This window comes from Strix aluco, chromosome 12 (genome assembly GCF_031877795.1).
Source record: "Strix aluco isolate bStrAlu1 chromosome 12, bStrAlu1.hap1, whole genome shotgun sequence".
Classification (NCBI taxonomy): domain Eukaryota; kingdom Metazoa; phylum Chordata; class Aves; order Strigiformes; family Strigidae; genus Strix; species Strix aluco.
This window is the reverse complement of record NC_133942.1, coordinates 10,234,464-10,248,387: the sequence shown is the minus strand read 5'-3', so window position 1 is coordinate 10,248,387 and position 13,924 is coordinate 10,234,464. Positions and strand designations below refer to the sequence as shown.

The 13,924-nt window shown below is 36.9% G+C and overlaps 1 protein-coding gene across 10 annotated transcripts in view; it reads left to right on the top strand.

The window, feature by feature from the left end:
- The window catches only part of TJP1 (tight junction protein 1), a 197,058-nt gene that overhangs the window by 166,869 nt on the left and 16,265 nt on the right, over positions 1-13,924 (top strand). For 8 of the 10 annotated variants that reach the window (XM_074837745.1, XM_074837740.1, XM_074837738.1 and 5 more), the window contains 12 exons: positions 2,713-2,849; positions 5,265-5,370; positions 6,198-6,348; positions 6,891-6,999; positions 7,632-7,851; positions 8,264-8,448; positions 8,568-8,663; positions 9,117-9,199; positions 10,119-10,329; positions 10,873-10,973; positions 12,156-12,509; positions 12,931-13,182. In XM_074837745.1, coding sequence (XP_074693846.1) covers positions 2,713-2,849; positions 5,265-5,370; positions 6,198-6,348; positions 6,891-6,999; positions 7,632-7,851; positions 8,264-8,448; positions 8,568-8,663; positions 9,117-9,199; positions 10,119-10,329; positions 10,873-10,973; positions 12,156-12,509; positions 12,931-13,182 — 2,005 coding nt within the window. The remainder of the gene's footprint in view (positions 1-2,712; positions 2,850-5,264; positions 5,371-6,197; positions 6,349-6,890; positions 7,000-7,631; positions 7,852-8,263; positions 8,449-8,567; positions 8,664-9,116; positions 9,200-10,118; positions 10,330-10,872; positions 10,974-12,155; positions 12,510-12,930; positions 13,183-13,924) is intronic. The other 2 variants (XM_074837746.1, XM_074837742.1) reach the window with 1 other exon arrangement.

The following is a 13,924-nucleotide window of genomic DNA, read 5'->3' as shown; positions in this document are numbered from 1 at the left end:
TACAGAGCACACAGTGAACAAAACTTTTGTCTCTTGGGAAGTGCAGCTGTCAGTTTTTAACATGTTTCCATTACCTAGAACCAGCGACAGCATCAAGTTGTTCCTTGTGTCATCTTGCAATGTGAAATAGTCAGTGCTTACTGGACAATTTAAGCAAAATCAAGAAAAATTATACTCTCCTGCTGTTCTGATTTTTCCTTTTTGTTCTATCAGTTGCATTTCTATCAGCTTTTTGAATTTAAACTTTGTTGTGTTACGTAGAGTAGAACTGACCTTTTGCAGGCATTTTAGTTGACAGGGTGTATTTGCCTACATGCATAGCAGTTAGCCCAGTCTAGAAGCATATTGCTTCAGATAATTACAGTGGTTTTGGACTATGTGGAGAGGAAATGTAAAATTAACTTTGTCCTTCTGTAGTAACTGCAGTATTTTTGGACTTATTTTTAAAGCAAAACAGATACTATTATTTCAGAATAATGCTTCTGTTAAGCATTAGGAGATACTTGGAAACAGGTAGAGAGGGCTTATGGGGGAAATTTACTGTAATATCATGTTAACTAGTGCTCATTACCCAAAAATCTTTGGACAGGGAGGGGAACTCGTTGTAGCTTACACTACTACAGGACTTTTTTTTTTTGTTTATAAGACACTTAGTATGCATTTAAACAGCTAAATGTATGTGTTTTTAACAAGCCAGGAACTACCTTCAAGGCAATGAGGAGTCCAGTCCCATTTTAGCCTAGTGCTGGAAGTAAAAGACATAAGATTTTAGCTTATGCACTTAATCTTATATACAAATGAAAATATGCTGGAAATCTGAAAGAGGAGTAAGAACATTTTTATTGGTGAAGTTTAGGAACAAAGTAGAAGAATAAATTCTTACTTTTCGTTTTGCTAGATGTAATGCTTTTAACATCATTTTAATCAACTCTGGAAGCCCCAAAAAGGGGTTTATCTGAATAAAAAAGGCACAAATAAGGATTTTCAAAATTAGGCCATTGTACTTGTTTTTACCAATAACTTGTAACACGATGGTTGTTTACAATGCGAGGGTGCCAGTGTCTTCCCAGATTGTTGTCATGATTGCAGTATTCTTCATTTTTTGCTGCCTTCAGGCACACAGTTTGAAAACTGGCAGAAGAAAGTACTGAAAAGTCTTAGTATATCTTGGCTGAATAGCTGAGCTTTGTTTCTGATGTTTCAAACTTCACGTTGCTTCAGGAAAGCGTGTTCTGCTTGTATTTAGACATTTACTATTTCTTTTGTTCTTTCTCACACAGCTTGGATGAGTAGATTTGCTGGGATCTGTTGTCCTAAGTCATACTTCCAACTCCTGAAGTATCAGTTCTGATTAAAATAAACAGTCTTTACTTTGTATAATGGAATTTTTTTTAATACATTTGTACTTTATGGAAACTGATACTTATTATTGCCTAGTAGCACCATCTAGCTGTTGGTAGTGAAAAACTTTTCTTTTTCCCCCCAGTACAGACCTCTCCTTTATAAGAGGAGTTGGACTTGCACCTACTGGCCAAGCTGTTGTTATCTTTGAGGAACTACCTCCTTGGCAATTATGTCTGATATTATATAAAAAGCTATGATTTGTGTCTGTCTTCTCTCAAATACCTTTTATATCCTTGCTTATTTGCCAACTGTCAGGAATTGAATAGATATTTTGAGCATCTCGTTACTTTTTTTTTTAGAATGTATGTGTTCTGCAATTAAGATTCTTTGGTTTATTGATCTATTTCTGTTTTTCCAGCTGTTTATTAATTTTCATCTACTCTGACACTATTAAAATATTTACTGTTGAACATATAGCAGTGTAACAGTTAAAATTTTGACATATGGCACATGTTCTGTTCAGTTCTGCTACCAGCTGTACCTCTGTATAACAGTACAAAAAACCCTAATCTTTTGGGCTCAAGGAAGAGAAATTGTTCTTTTGAGCTTTAGTTGCTCTCATCATTTAAAGAACAAGAGAAATTTTTTTCTTTAACTTGTCATGTATGTCTGTTTTATACTGTAACGTGTATAGGAAGTGCACGAGATGCAGCACGTTGGCTTTTTACTAAAATACATGGATGACTGAGTGTACAAGAAGCCCTCCTGTCTTGTAATAGCTGTGAATTGAAGGCCTTATCCTCTCTGAAGACTTGAGAAATCAGGGGCATGTTTGTGTGCTACCTTTTATCTATGCAAAGCCCTACCAAGAGTCATACCGGCAGCACTTGTGTTCCAGGGCAGCTGCAACACAAGGGAGCAGATAAATTAGCTTGACCACAGCAAAGCCAAAGAAATAAGTTTAAAAATCCATGATTTCTACAGGGAGGGGTGAGAAAAAGACCATAGTAACTGCTCTTCTCCCCTTTTTTCCCTTTCTTTTCAATTTCTTATATAGCTTTCAATATGCAGCATGTGTATGACTTTGGTGCTTGAGGCAGAGAGTAGTCTGTTTCATCATGTCCTTCCTCTTTCTAAATAGCCATATCTAGAGAAGTCCTTTATTAACATGAAGTTAGGGACAAAATGCCTAGATCTAGAATTGGTAAAAATTATTAGTAACTTGATAAGCTAAAGATGAAACCTTGGTAATTCCTTACCCACCAAACCTGAATTTTGTGAATGAAAGGATTTATCCTTTAGTCTTAGTAGACCAAGGTCATAGAAACAATTCTATATGCAGAGTGGAATATTTTTTTTCTAATATAGTCTTCGAAGCAGAGAAGATGAGAGAATAACAAAACCAGGAGCTGTCTCTACACCTGTAAAGAATGCAGATGATATTTCTAAAACTATGGAAGAGGTGGCAGTCGAAAGAACTGAAAAACAAACTCCACCACTCCCAGGTAAAAACATTAAAATATATTAATTATGCATGTTGTTGAGAATGGATGACCAGTAAAGAGTTCATGCCACTGCATATTTGTGGAAAGATTTCCAAAGTCTTAAAACAGACCATGTCCTAATTATTTTTATTTCTGAATACGAACAGTCTTCATAACCATATCCCATTTATATTTTAGAGTGTCGGTCCTGAAAACCTAAGCTGTGGTGTCTGCCTGTTATGTAGGGGTCAAACATCAGTGTTTAGAGCTGTATTTGTAGCTGATGGTTGTAAAGAGTTTTGTCCTGATTTCTGAAGCAAGGTTAAAATCCGTCATTTCTTTTCCAAGAGTTGAGCAGTAGACTGTTGCTTACAGCAGGCTGTATTTAAACAAGGATGTAGTTAAGCCTGTTTAGAGCTGCTGTTCCCAAGACACAACTGAAAGCACTCTGAAATGCTTTGTTACTGTGGCACTTACTAAATACAGTCATGGGCCAAGAAGGCATTTCAACAAGTGCAGTACAACTAATAAAACCAGAACAAAATCTTTCTTCTCTTCCAAAAAGAAAGGATAAACTAAATGGCAGCAGCTAAAAGCCATTTGGTGTAAAAAAGAAGAAATCTAAGATGATACTGTGACAGGACACTGTTCTGGGCAGGCTGACTTATAAAATTTTTTTGTTTACAGAATGAGGCCCTTTAGTGAAATTGTAAGTGGAGAAAGAGGACTTATGCAGATGGTTTAGTGGGAGCTGTTCTTGAAAGGCTGGGTAGAATGAGAAAAAGCACATTCAAGCTTGAAAGTATTTGAAGACTTAAGGAATGAGCAGTGACAGTTCTGCATGTAGCATTCAGTAGCTCAGTGAAGAATTGGAAGAGTTATGATGTTGATAGACTCCGAAAGATGTTGAAGATGAGAACAGTGGGTTTTCTGATGCAGCAGCCATTACTAAAAAGATTGTCATAGGAGGTGACCTTTTACAGTGGTGTTATGAAAAGATGCAAATGAAGTAAGTTTTTATTTGCCAAGATAGAAAAAGGATGTAGCAGTGAGATTAGAAAGATTAATTCTGTATTTCTGTAAGATACTGAAGATTAATAATTGGCATAATACAAAGCCAGCCAGGACAGGAGACCCTTGAAATGGCTCTTAATTCAAAGTAATGTAGGAATAATTGGTTTGAGGGAGAGGCAAGCAAGTAGTAAGTACTGTGGGGATTTTTCTGGTTAGTGGGGAAGAAGAAATAGTCTATTCTTGGGTGAATAGGAAGAGATGCATGGAAATATTTAGTTTGCATGGGAGGAGATGTATGCCGGTAGACAAAGATAATATTTAAATTTGTGTCTGCAGATAAAATTACCTTGACATTATAAATAATCTGAGATTAAAAGGTGCAATAAAGGGCATAATCCTTTAACAGCCTCACAGAAAGCTCTAGGGAAATGAGGATCTCTCAAAGGCTGTAATGAAAATGTGGTTAGAAAAGTAGCTAGTAGATTCTGTGACAGTTTGCTGCTTAGACTAAGGGCAAGATGACTGTTACGGTTGATTGTTTCAAAGGAGGGTGGAAGGAGAATATTTGTCCAGAGGGATCATCAGAGGCTTAGGCTAGAAAAGGGTCCTTAAAGACTTTAAGGAAAATGCAATGTTACTGTGTGGTAAGGACAAAAGTCATGTTAGAAAAGGTGTTATTACCAAATTGTTGTCTGAAAATCCCAATTTCAAACTAGTCTGTTCAGTGATTTGAAAAGGAAGACAGCACAGTTTGTGGGAAGATCAGGAATATTAAAGCCAGCCTAGTTTAAAATCAGCTTTTTTCAAGTATGCAGACATAAGCCCTAAATACAAAGAGACCCTATTAGTGTTTGTTATTGAGGGAAGACTGCAGTGTCAGTTTGCTCCCAGTGACTCTGGAGAATCTATGAAGCAGAGCCATAGTAAATGCTTATTTTTAAGAACCACCAGCTGGACTAAAGTAAGTGTTGAAATCTGCCAACCTCAAGGCATACAGCAGTAGTTTGACTCTGTGGTATTTTCATTTCAAAAATTGAAATCTTGGGAGAGGAGAGCCAATGGAAAATGAACGTGTTACGTCAGATAAACCAGTGTGAGAAACAGCAACGTGGAAGTTGGTCTTCCAAGCATGAAGCCTTCTAGTTCTTGTAGCCTTACGGTGTTCAGAGTACTTAATGAAGTGCAAAGTAAATTTTGGGACTTTTACTGAAGTAATAATGAGGCCAGTAATCATGTGCTTTGAATGACATGATGAGAGTATCTTCTGTTGTAAGTTTCTAATATTTCACTTCTAAGTGGGTTTAAGTGTGGTAGAGTAAGGCTATCGGAAGAAGTCTTTAAGCTCTTAATTAAAAGTTAAGCTTTATTTTCTCATTTTTAAATGACCAAATGGACATTTGAAACGTTTTGATATTTTAATAGAACCAAAGCCAGTGTATGCACAAGGAGGTCAGCCAGATGTGGATTTACCAGTCAGTCCATCTGATGGTCCTTTACCAAATTCAACCCATGAAGATGGAATGCTTCGGTAATGTAACTCTAAACTCTATTCGAATTTGCGTGGTCCTTGAGCAAACCAAGTTTTTATCCAAGGTGATGAGTAACCGGCATAAATGGTCTGATGTAAAGTCCAATATGCTGTCCTCACACTGCTGTTTAGAAGTACTAGGATGAAGACTTTAGGTTTATTCCTGAGCCTTGTTGACACTTGTGTAATATATCACTTTTAAGTCTATTAATTTTTTAGGAAATAAGCAGTTGCAGTGATCAACTGGTGAAAAGAATTTGCAGTGTTTATCCCTCCCTGGGCACCCCCACCCCTCCTGCCCCGTCCCCATCTCCAGAGAGAGGAGATACTGTAGTATATTCTTTCTTAATAAATGGAGAACAATGAATAAAGGGTCACTAGAGAAATGTGCAGAGTCATGACATGGAAATGAGTCTACTTCAACTGGGATCTCCTTTATGGACTTTAGTGTACATGAGAATAGATCCTAGTTTGTTTTGGACTCAAATTCATCTTAATCTCTTTAGAGCCAAAATAAATCTGTATGGCAGCACAGCTCTTTAAAAGGGGGAATATTCTTGGAAGAGAATGTCAAAGCACCTCACTTAAATCACTCTATAAGCATAAGCCAAACCCCACTAAACAAGTAAATACAGGTGGGTTTTTTGAAGTGCTGCTAATGAGTGTGTTGTAATGCTGCAGTTGATAAGCAGTAAATGCTATGCATAGCATAATATTCTGTAATGGGAATGATAGGCAAATTAGTTCTTTGCATGTGTTCAGTCTCAGATTTACCAGGATATTTTATGTTGTTACACCTCTAAGTGGAATGTTTTCTAAATCTCTAGGCCAAGCATGAAACTGGTAAAGTTCAGAAAAGGAGATAGTGTGGGTTTGCGACTAGCAGGTGGCAATGATGTTGGCATATTTGTAGCTGGTGTTCTGGAAGACAGCCCTGCAGCAAAAGAAGGATTAGAGGAAGGGGACCAGATTCTCAGGGTATGTCAAAAACAGTAACAATACAAATGCTTTGTTGTACCGAAGTAGGTTTTCTTTCTGTAGTATTGAATATATTGCCTTTGTAGTTCATACAGATTTTTTTCCATATGTACTTATTAGATGGCTTAATAGCAGTAAAATCTCCTGGTACTGTGCTGTTGCTAGGAGGGTTAGTAAGTTTTACATCCAATTTCTTAGACTAATTCAGTTGATAAAGTTGTTTGGTTTTTTAACTGCTGGGTCACTAAATTGTCAGAGGGCTGTGTATGTTATTGATGATTATAGGTGCTCCATAATATTGATCTAAAGAATATAAAATTAAAAGCTACCTATTATTCTAGAAGCTCTGCTTTTATCAAGAAATAAAGTGGGACTATTTAGAGGTACAGGAGACGTCTTGAGATACATGCACTTGATGTGTATGTATGAAACTGAATTAAAAAAAAAATCGTAGAAAAATTGCTCTAGATTTCCCATTGTATAGTTAAATCTCTGTTATAATGTTGTATGCTAAATCAAACTGATTACTTCATTGGTACCAGGTAAATAATGTAGACTTCACAAATATCATCAGAGAAGAAGCTGTCCTTTTTTTGCTTGACCTTCCTAAAGGCGAAGAAGTAACCATTCTGGCCCAGAAGAAGAAAGATGGTAAATATTTGTATATTGGGAGCAATGTAGTAGACTGCTTGAAACAACACAAAAAGTATAGCAAATGATGGCTAACTTCTGGCTTGCAGGAAATTGGCATCTTATGAAGACTATTGAGTTCTTTTGGCTTTGGGATAGGTTACTACTACAAATGGACTAGAGATTGATAGTGTAACAGTACACCCCACCTCAAAACAAAACAGCCCCCAAAAAACCACAAACAAAACCCACCAAGAATAACCCCTAGCATCTGACAAAAGTATTGACATTAAACCTTGGGGGGAGCAGGACAGTCTGTTGTAGTTATGCTGTTGAAAATGAGTGATTACACTGATGTGTGTGCACACACAAACTTCTTTCCCAGTAAGATTCATTCCTTCCAGGGAAACTGAATTAAGCTTGCCCTAGCACCAAATTATTGACCATGAAAGTTGAATTTATGTCGGTGGACTATGCTATTAATACTATGCTGCTTAAAATAGAGCAGCTCTGAGACATTAAGGCTTCTTGAAGTCATATTGTATATTAAAACAAAGAAAACTAAGGAGAGGCACTGCTTTGAGTAATTCTTGTGAGCATTAGGACATCACTTAAACTTAGGTAATTAATTATTATACTTTTTCATTTTTCAGTTTATCGTCGCATTGTTGAGTCTGATGTAGGGGATTCTTTCTATATCAGAACTCATTTTGAATATGAAAAGGAATCTCCTTATGGACTGAGTTTCAACAAAGGTGAAGTGTTCCGGGTGGTGGATACTCTGTACAATGGCAAACTGGGTTCATGGCTGGCAATTCGAATTGGCAAGAATCATAAGGAAGTTGAAAGAGGTATCATACCTAACAAAAACAGGTACGATCTTCACATACTTAAATTGCTGTTCTAAAACTACAATTTTAAATTCTACATCTGTATAATGAATGATTGGACTTGTCTGCAAGGATGCTAGTTTATAGAACTGGTTCAGTCAGAAAGTGACAAAGTGTTAGAGCAAACTGAAGTTAAATATCTGATCTGTAGATTTGCTTTTGACTCTTGTACAGCCCACGAAAACCTTAGAACTTTTCAATACAAGAGATAAGGCTATATAAACTTTAGAAATGTGATCAGCCTCAGTAGTTCAATCTTGTACTTTCTAATACAGAAACAATGAAAGCTTGATTCAGCAGGTGGTAGTGTTTTTTGGAAGGATAAGCTTGCTAGTCAAGCATTACTTCAGAAGCTGGCTTCCTTGATAACTGGTTGGGATTTGTTGTCATCTTAGAGCTGAGCAACTAGCTAGCGTACAGTACACGCTTCCAAAGACAGCAGGAGGAGACCGAGCGGATTTTTGGAGATTCCGAGGTTTGCGTAGCTCAAAAAGAAATCTCCGAAAAAGTAGAGAAGATCTTTCTGCCCAACCTGTTCAGACAAAGTTTCCTGCCTATGAAAGAGTTGTTCTTCGGGAAGGTATGGCTTTATTCTTACTGTTGCAGGTTAACAAGTTCGTGTGGTTTGCTTTGCATTAGCCTGTGTGTTTAAGAGTATCTTGCATAATACATTTGACTTTTTTTCCCCTTCAATTCTAGCTGGGTTTCTCAGACCTGTAACAATTTTTGGTCCAATAGCTGATGTCGCACGGGAGAAACTTGCTAGAGAAGAACCAGATATCTTTCAAATTGCAAGTAAGTGTGAATCAGGTTTTTCTGCAGTTATGAAATAGTCAACTGTCTTTTTCTAGGTTGTTTGTTTCTACAACAGCTGTTTGTTTCTACTTCAGCTGTTAACATGTTTAACCAGATCTTGACAGTGTAAAGGAACAGGCTAAACATAAGCTCTTTCACTGTTTGGTTGCTGATAATTCTCTGAAGGTAAAAGTAGTATTAGTTCTATTTATATCCTTCTCAAATTTCATTTTAATTCAGTAACTTATCCTATTTCTAAGTGCTTTTGTAAAGATGTAGTGATTTTTATGGCCAAATTGGTGGGTAGATTTTCATGCATGTTTTTGAAGCAGGAGGACTGCCTTCAATCTGAATTGATAATCTGAGCTATGAAATGGTTTGTTTTATTTTAATGAGAGAATGTGGAATATGTTGTAAACTTACAACAGATTTTTACTGTGTCCTCTTTACCAGAAAGTGAACCAAGAGATGCTGGTACTGACCAACGTAGTTCTGGCATTATTCGTCTTCACACTATAAAACAGATAATTGATAGAGTAAGTCTGTCTTTTATTGTCACTGTACACAAGAAGAGTAAAAGTGGTATTATCAAGTAAAGTGCTGGGTGTTTTAAATGTAGAAGAATAATTAGTGAGTGTGTTTCCATTAAAAATAACTTTCTCATGTTTCTATCGGTTAATTAAAAAAAAAAAAAAAACAAACCACCCCTTTTTCCCCACTAATAACTGCAACCTGGAAGTAAATCTAGATTTTTCCAGGGAGTGTTGTCCTCTTTACATTAAAGCTGCTTTAAGCTGTTTACTCCTTAAATTAAAGGACTAGGGGAAAGGGTCCTTCAATCTCACTTAATATCCTTAAAATTTCTGATATCAGTTCATGATACGAGGCTCTACTCCTCGCCTTTTTATTTCCTTACTTAAACTGCAAGCCTTTCAGATGCCCAAGTAGGGGAGTGGGGCAGGAAGCTATTCTAGCAGCCAAGTGGGGATACTGCATGCTGTGTGCTTGAGAAATCTTGTGCTAGATGAAAGCTGGACAAATTCTTATGTTCAGAGTGATTTTTATTTTTTTTAAAGGAAGATGAAGGTATGTAATGAGACTGTCTTGTGTTTCAGTCTTTCCTTCTATTAGCAGAATACTAATAGGAAATTGCTTATTTTTACATTAGTGCCTGCTTATTTGAGGAGAGGTTTTTTTTTTTTTTAAATACGGAGTTAAATATTAAAAAGCTTATAGTTTTACACAGTCTGTCCTATAGTTCAAAATGTATATGTCTACATAGCCTGGTATTGAAATTGGTTTGGTTTCTATTATTCTGTTATCCAAATAGGAAAATAATTTAAATCAATACAGAGAAAGGCAATACAAAATAAATTTTGGGGGGATGTTTGGAAAAAACCAAATCTAGTATGTAAGTGATTCACTTTCTTGCCTCTGTCCTTTTTATCACAACAGGACAAACATGCTTTATTAGACGTCACTCCTAATGCAGTGGACCGTCTGAATTATGCCCAGTGGTATCCTATTGTAGTGTTCCTAAATCCTGATTCTAAGCAGGGTGTAAAGACTATGAGAATGAGGTTGTGCCCAGAATCACGAAAAAGTGCTAGAAAGCTATATGAAAGAGCTCACAAGCTACGCAAAAATAACCACCATCTCTTTACAAGTAAGTAATTAGATATACTGGATTAGTATTTCTGAGAGGGAGGGGGAGGTGAGATGAGAGTAACTTCTTCCTCCAGACTTTTTTTTTTTTTGCAAATGGTCCAAGTCAAGCAGTTGTTGACTTGTTCAGGGTCCCCCGTTCAATAGCCAATAGTTCACTGATGTGTGCATTGTTTGCACATGACTGCACAAATGTAAAGCAATCTGAAACATCAGAATGACATTTCTAATAGATCTGGTGGCTTTGCAGGATCATTAGCCAAAATCAAATATTTGAATAAATAGGAAGATGATGTAACTTTTATTTTTAGTCTGGCTAAACCGAAACCTCACTTTACACTATTGTTAACTCAGTATTTCGTATGGGATAAAATGTCCCAGACCACGTTAGGCTTTAAGGTTGCTTTAAGCACTAATATTTACATTACTACTTAAACTTCATAGTTTTAACCTACCAGTTTATATTGCTTTTATTACTGGTGGTACAGATCCTTTTCATAGTTCTGCAGAAATTGCAAATCAAACTAACCTGCTGTACTTCTAGCTACCATTAACTTGAATTCAATGAATGAAGGATGGTATGGAGCTCTAAAGGAAGCAATTCAGCAACAACAGAACCAACTAGTGTGGGTTTCAGAAGGAAAGGTAAGAAGTAATATGTTTGGGAAGAAATGACAAAACTGTGTTTATGAGAGGATTTTTGTTCTTTTCATTCTTACTGGTATTACAGATATGGGCCGATACTTGTGGAATGGAGTTTGTTTTCCTTTTTTCCTCTTCACTTTAACCATCATTTGAAGATCTAAAGCAGTAATGCCTCATGGCTGTGTGAACTGCTCAAAACTGATTTGTCACTACATTAGTGCAGTTATTCTGTTAATGGGGGCTGTACAGTTGTCCTTGTGCATGTAGCAGTGTAGTAAATGAGAGCGTTTGCCTATTGCCACTGGTAACTGGAGGATATATTATTGCTTTGAAGACTTTAAGGATTGAATGCTTTTTCTTGAAACAACTTCTGGGTGTTCTGCTGCATTAGTACTAGGGGCTGGGATTGCGTGATGATGAATTACTTTTTTGTTAATATAAAAGCAGGTGGCGTATTCATGTTCTTTCTGACCTTTCTGAAAACTGTGTTCTCTCAGTTGTGAGAGCACAGATGCAAAACCACAAGTTAGTATTCTGTGTTCCTCACTAAAACTCCACTTGGCTTCTCAAGCTGCATGTTACGCCATGCACATTAGAGTCACCCTCTTGAAGAACTGATACCAAGCAGAGTGCCAACGACAAGTAAGCAAATGATGAATCAGCATTGCTACATGTTTCTTAGTATTTGGATCATCTATTTCTGTTTGTATTGAGCTCCTTTCACCTCCTTATATCTACCTTCAAGTTAATGATTTCAGTATCATCATATGACTTCAAAGTGCAGCTTCGTATCTTTCCAAACACTTTGATTTCCGTGGATGCTGTGCACTAACCCTTCCCTTACACTGACAGTCATCTGACCCTTTAGTAAAATGATTCAATGAGCTAGATTGCAGAAAAGGCCTTTAGGTGTAAGCTTAACATCTTCGATGACTGAAACCTGAGTTCTCCTCCCCTGTCCTATTCAGAATTGTTGGATTTTCATACTGTTGCTGTGCTGCTGGATTTGGAATATAACTAACTACCAGAATCTCTGCTGTGGTTCAGAACAAGATTAGATGCATTCCATTTGTTCAGTTCTTAATTATTCACAAAATAGAATTTCTAGCTTTACATTGCAAGAAAAAGGGCATTCTGTCAAGGTATTTCAGTAAGTGTGTACTCTAATTTTGTTTGACACAGGCAGATGGTGCTACAAGTGATGACCTTGATTTACACGATGACCGCCTTTCTTACCTCTCAGCTCCTGGTAGTGAATATTCCATGTACAGCACAGACAGTAGACACACATCTGATTATGAAGACACAGATACAGAAGGGGGTGCTTATACTGATCAAGAACTGGATGAAACTCTGAATGATGAGGTTGGGACTCCTCCTGAATCTGCTATTACACGTTCTTCTGAACCTGTTAGAGAGGATTCTTCTGGAATGCATCATGAAACTCAGACTTACCCTGCTTACACATCCCAAGCTCAGCCACAGCCAAATCTCAGAATAGATTCTTCAGGATTTAAAACAACTACTTCTCAGCCGGTAAGAAAGTAACTTTATACACTCACCACTATACATTTACTTCAGGTTGCAAGTTCTCTTAAACAAGAAATCTGAGTTTACAGTCTGCTTACCAGTATTGTGAGCAGCGTACAAGAATCTGTCAACAGCAACAGTAATATTGTTATAATGAATCGGAGAATCAGCTTGCCCTACCTGTTCTAGTGACTCATTCTGACAGGAGGGGGATTGAAGTGCCATTCTACTCTGATTAAATGTTTTGCTTTTTTTAATCTTCAAGATAATGAATTTCTGGAAGTGCTAATGCATGATACTTTCAGTACATTTCATTCTACATCTAGCTGCATTGATCAAAGCATCATTTAAATTATTTAAATATAAATCAAAAAGTCATACAGTGATTCAATAGCAGTATATTTAAAATATTTTAAACACTTCACAGAAAGCAGAAGCCTCACCTGCAGTCCCTTACCTTTCCCCGTCGCCTGAATCAAACCCTGCAACCTCATCAACCTCTGCAGTAAATGCTAATGTAAACCTAACTAATGTCAGACTGGAGGAGCCTACTGCTGCTCCTTACAACTCTTATCAACCACAAGCGGGCCCCTTAAGAACATCAAGTACTGAGGGAGCTCATATAGTCCTAAGAGATCAAGAGCCATCATCCTTATCGCCGCATATAGATCCAGCAAAGGTACCTGTGCCACATTGTTGCGCTGATTTCCTGCTATACATCAAGCTAGCACATGATCTTTTTGTTTTGCCCTTATTTGGAGAATTCTTTCTAATTTTTTTTCCTGTAAGAGATCATGCAGGTTACAAAAAACAGTGCATCTGAACTGCTAAGCATCATCTAATGTTTTGTGTGCATGGCTTCAAACTATATACTTTTCACTTCTCAAAAAGATGACATTTTTTAAAAAGGTTACATTCTGTATTTTGATTTTACTTTGCGTGTGGCTTTTTTTTAGCTTGTCAATGTTCTCCTGTTTATTAATGAGGCCTTGAGAAAAATCTGTTATTTCCCTAAAATGACACTAGATCTTTTTATGCTTGAAATCATGCCAAATCCTTGATCATGAAGATGAATTCAGTTTGTTGGATGACTTTATATACTTCCTCAGCAATGCTAGAACTAACTTAAACATGTAAATCCATTTACTTCCACTCTTCCCACCCCCTGCAAAAAAGTGTGTGTGCCCCCCTCAAAGATGAGACTGTTATCTTTGTCTTTCCCTTTAATCTACTTACGTGTCTTTGCTTAAAAATAGGACTGGAAGGGATCTCTTGAATCACCAAATTCAACTTCCTGTGATTGCAAACAACTGCATCAAATTATTCTGCTTTTAAACAAAATTAGAGCTAATGTTTAGAACTTAGGTTTGTTTAAAATATTACATTTCAAATGCAGCTGCAGTTACTCTTCATGTTAACTG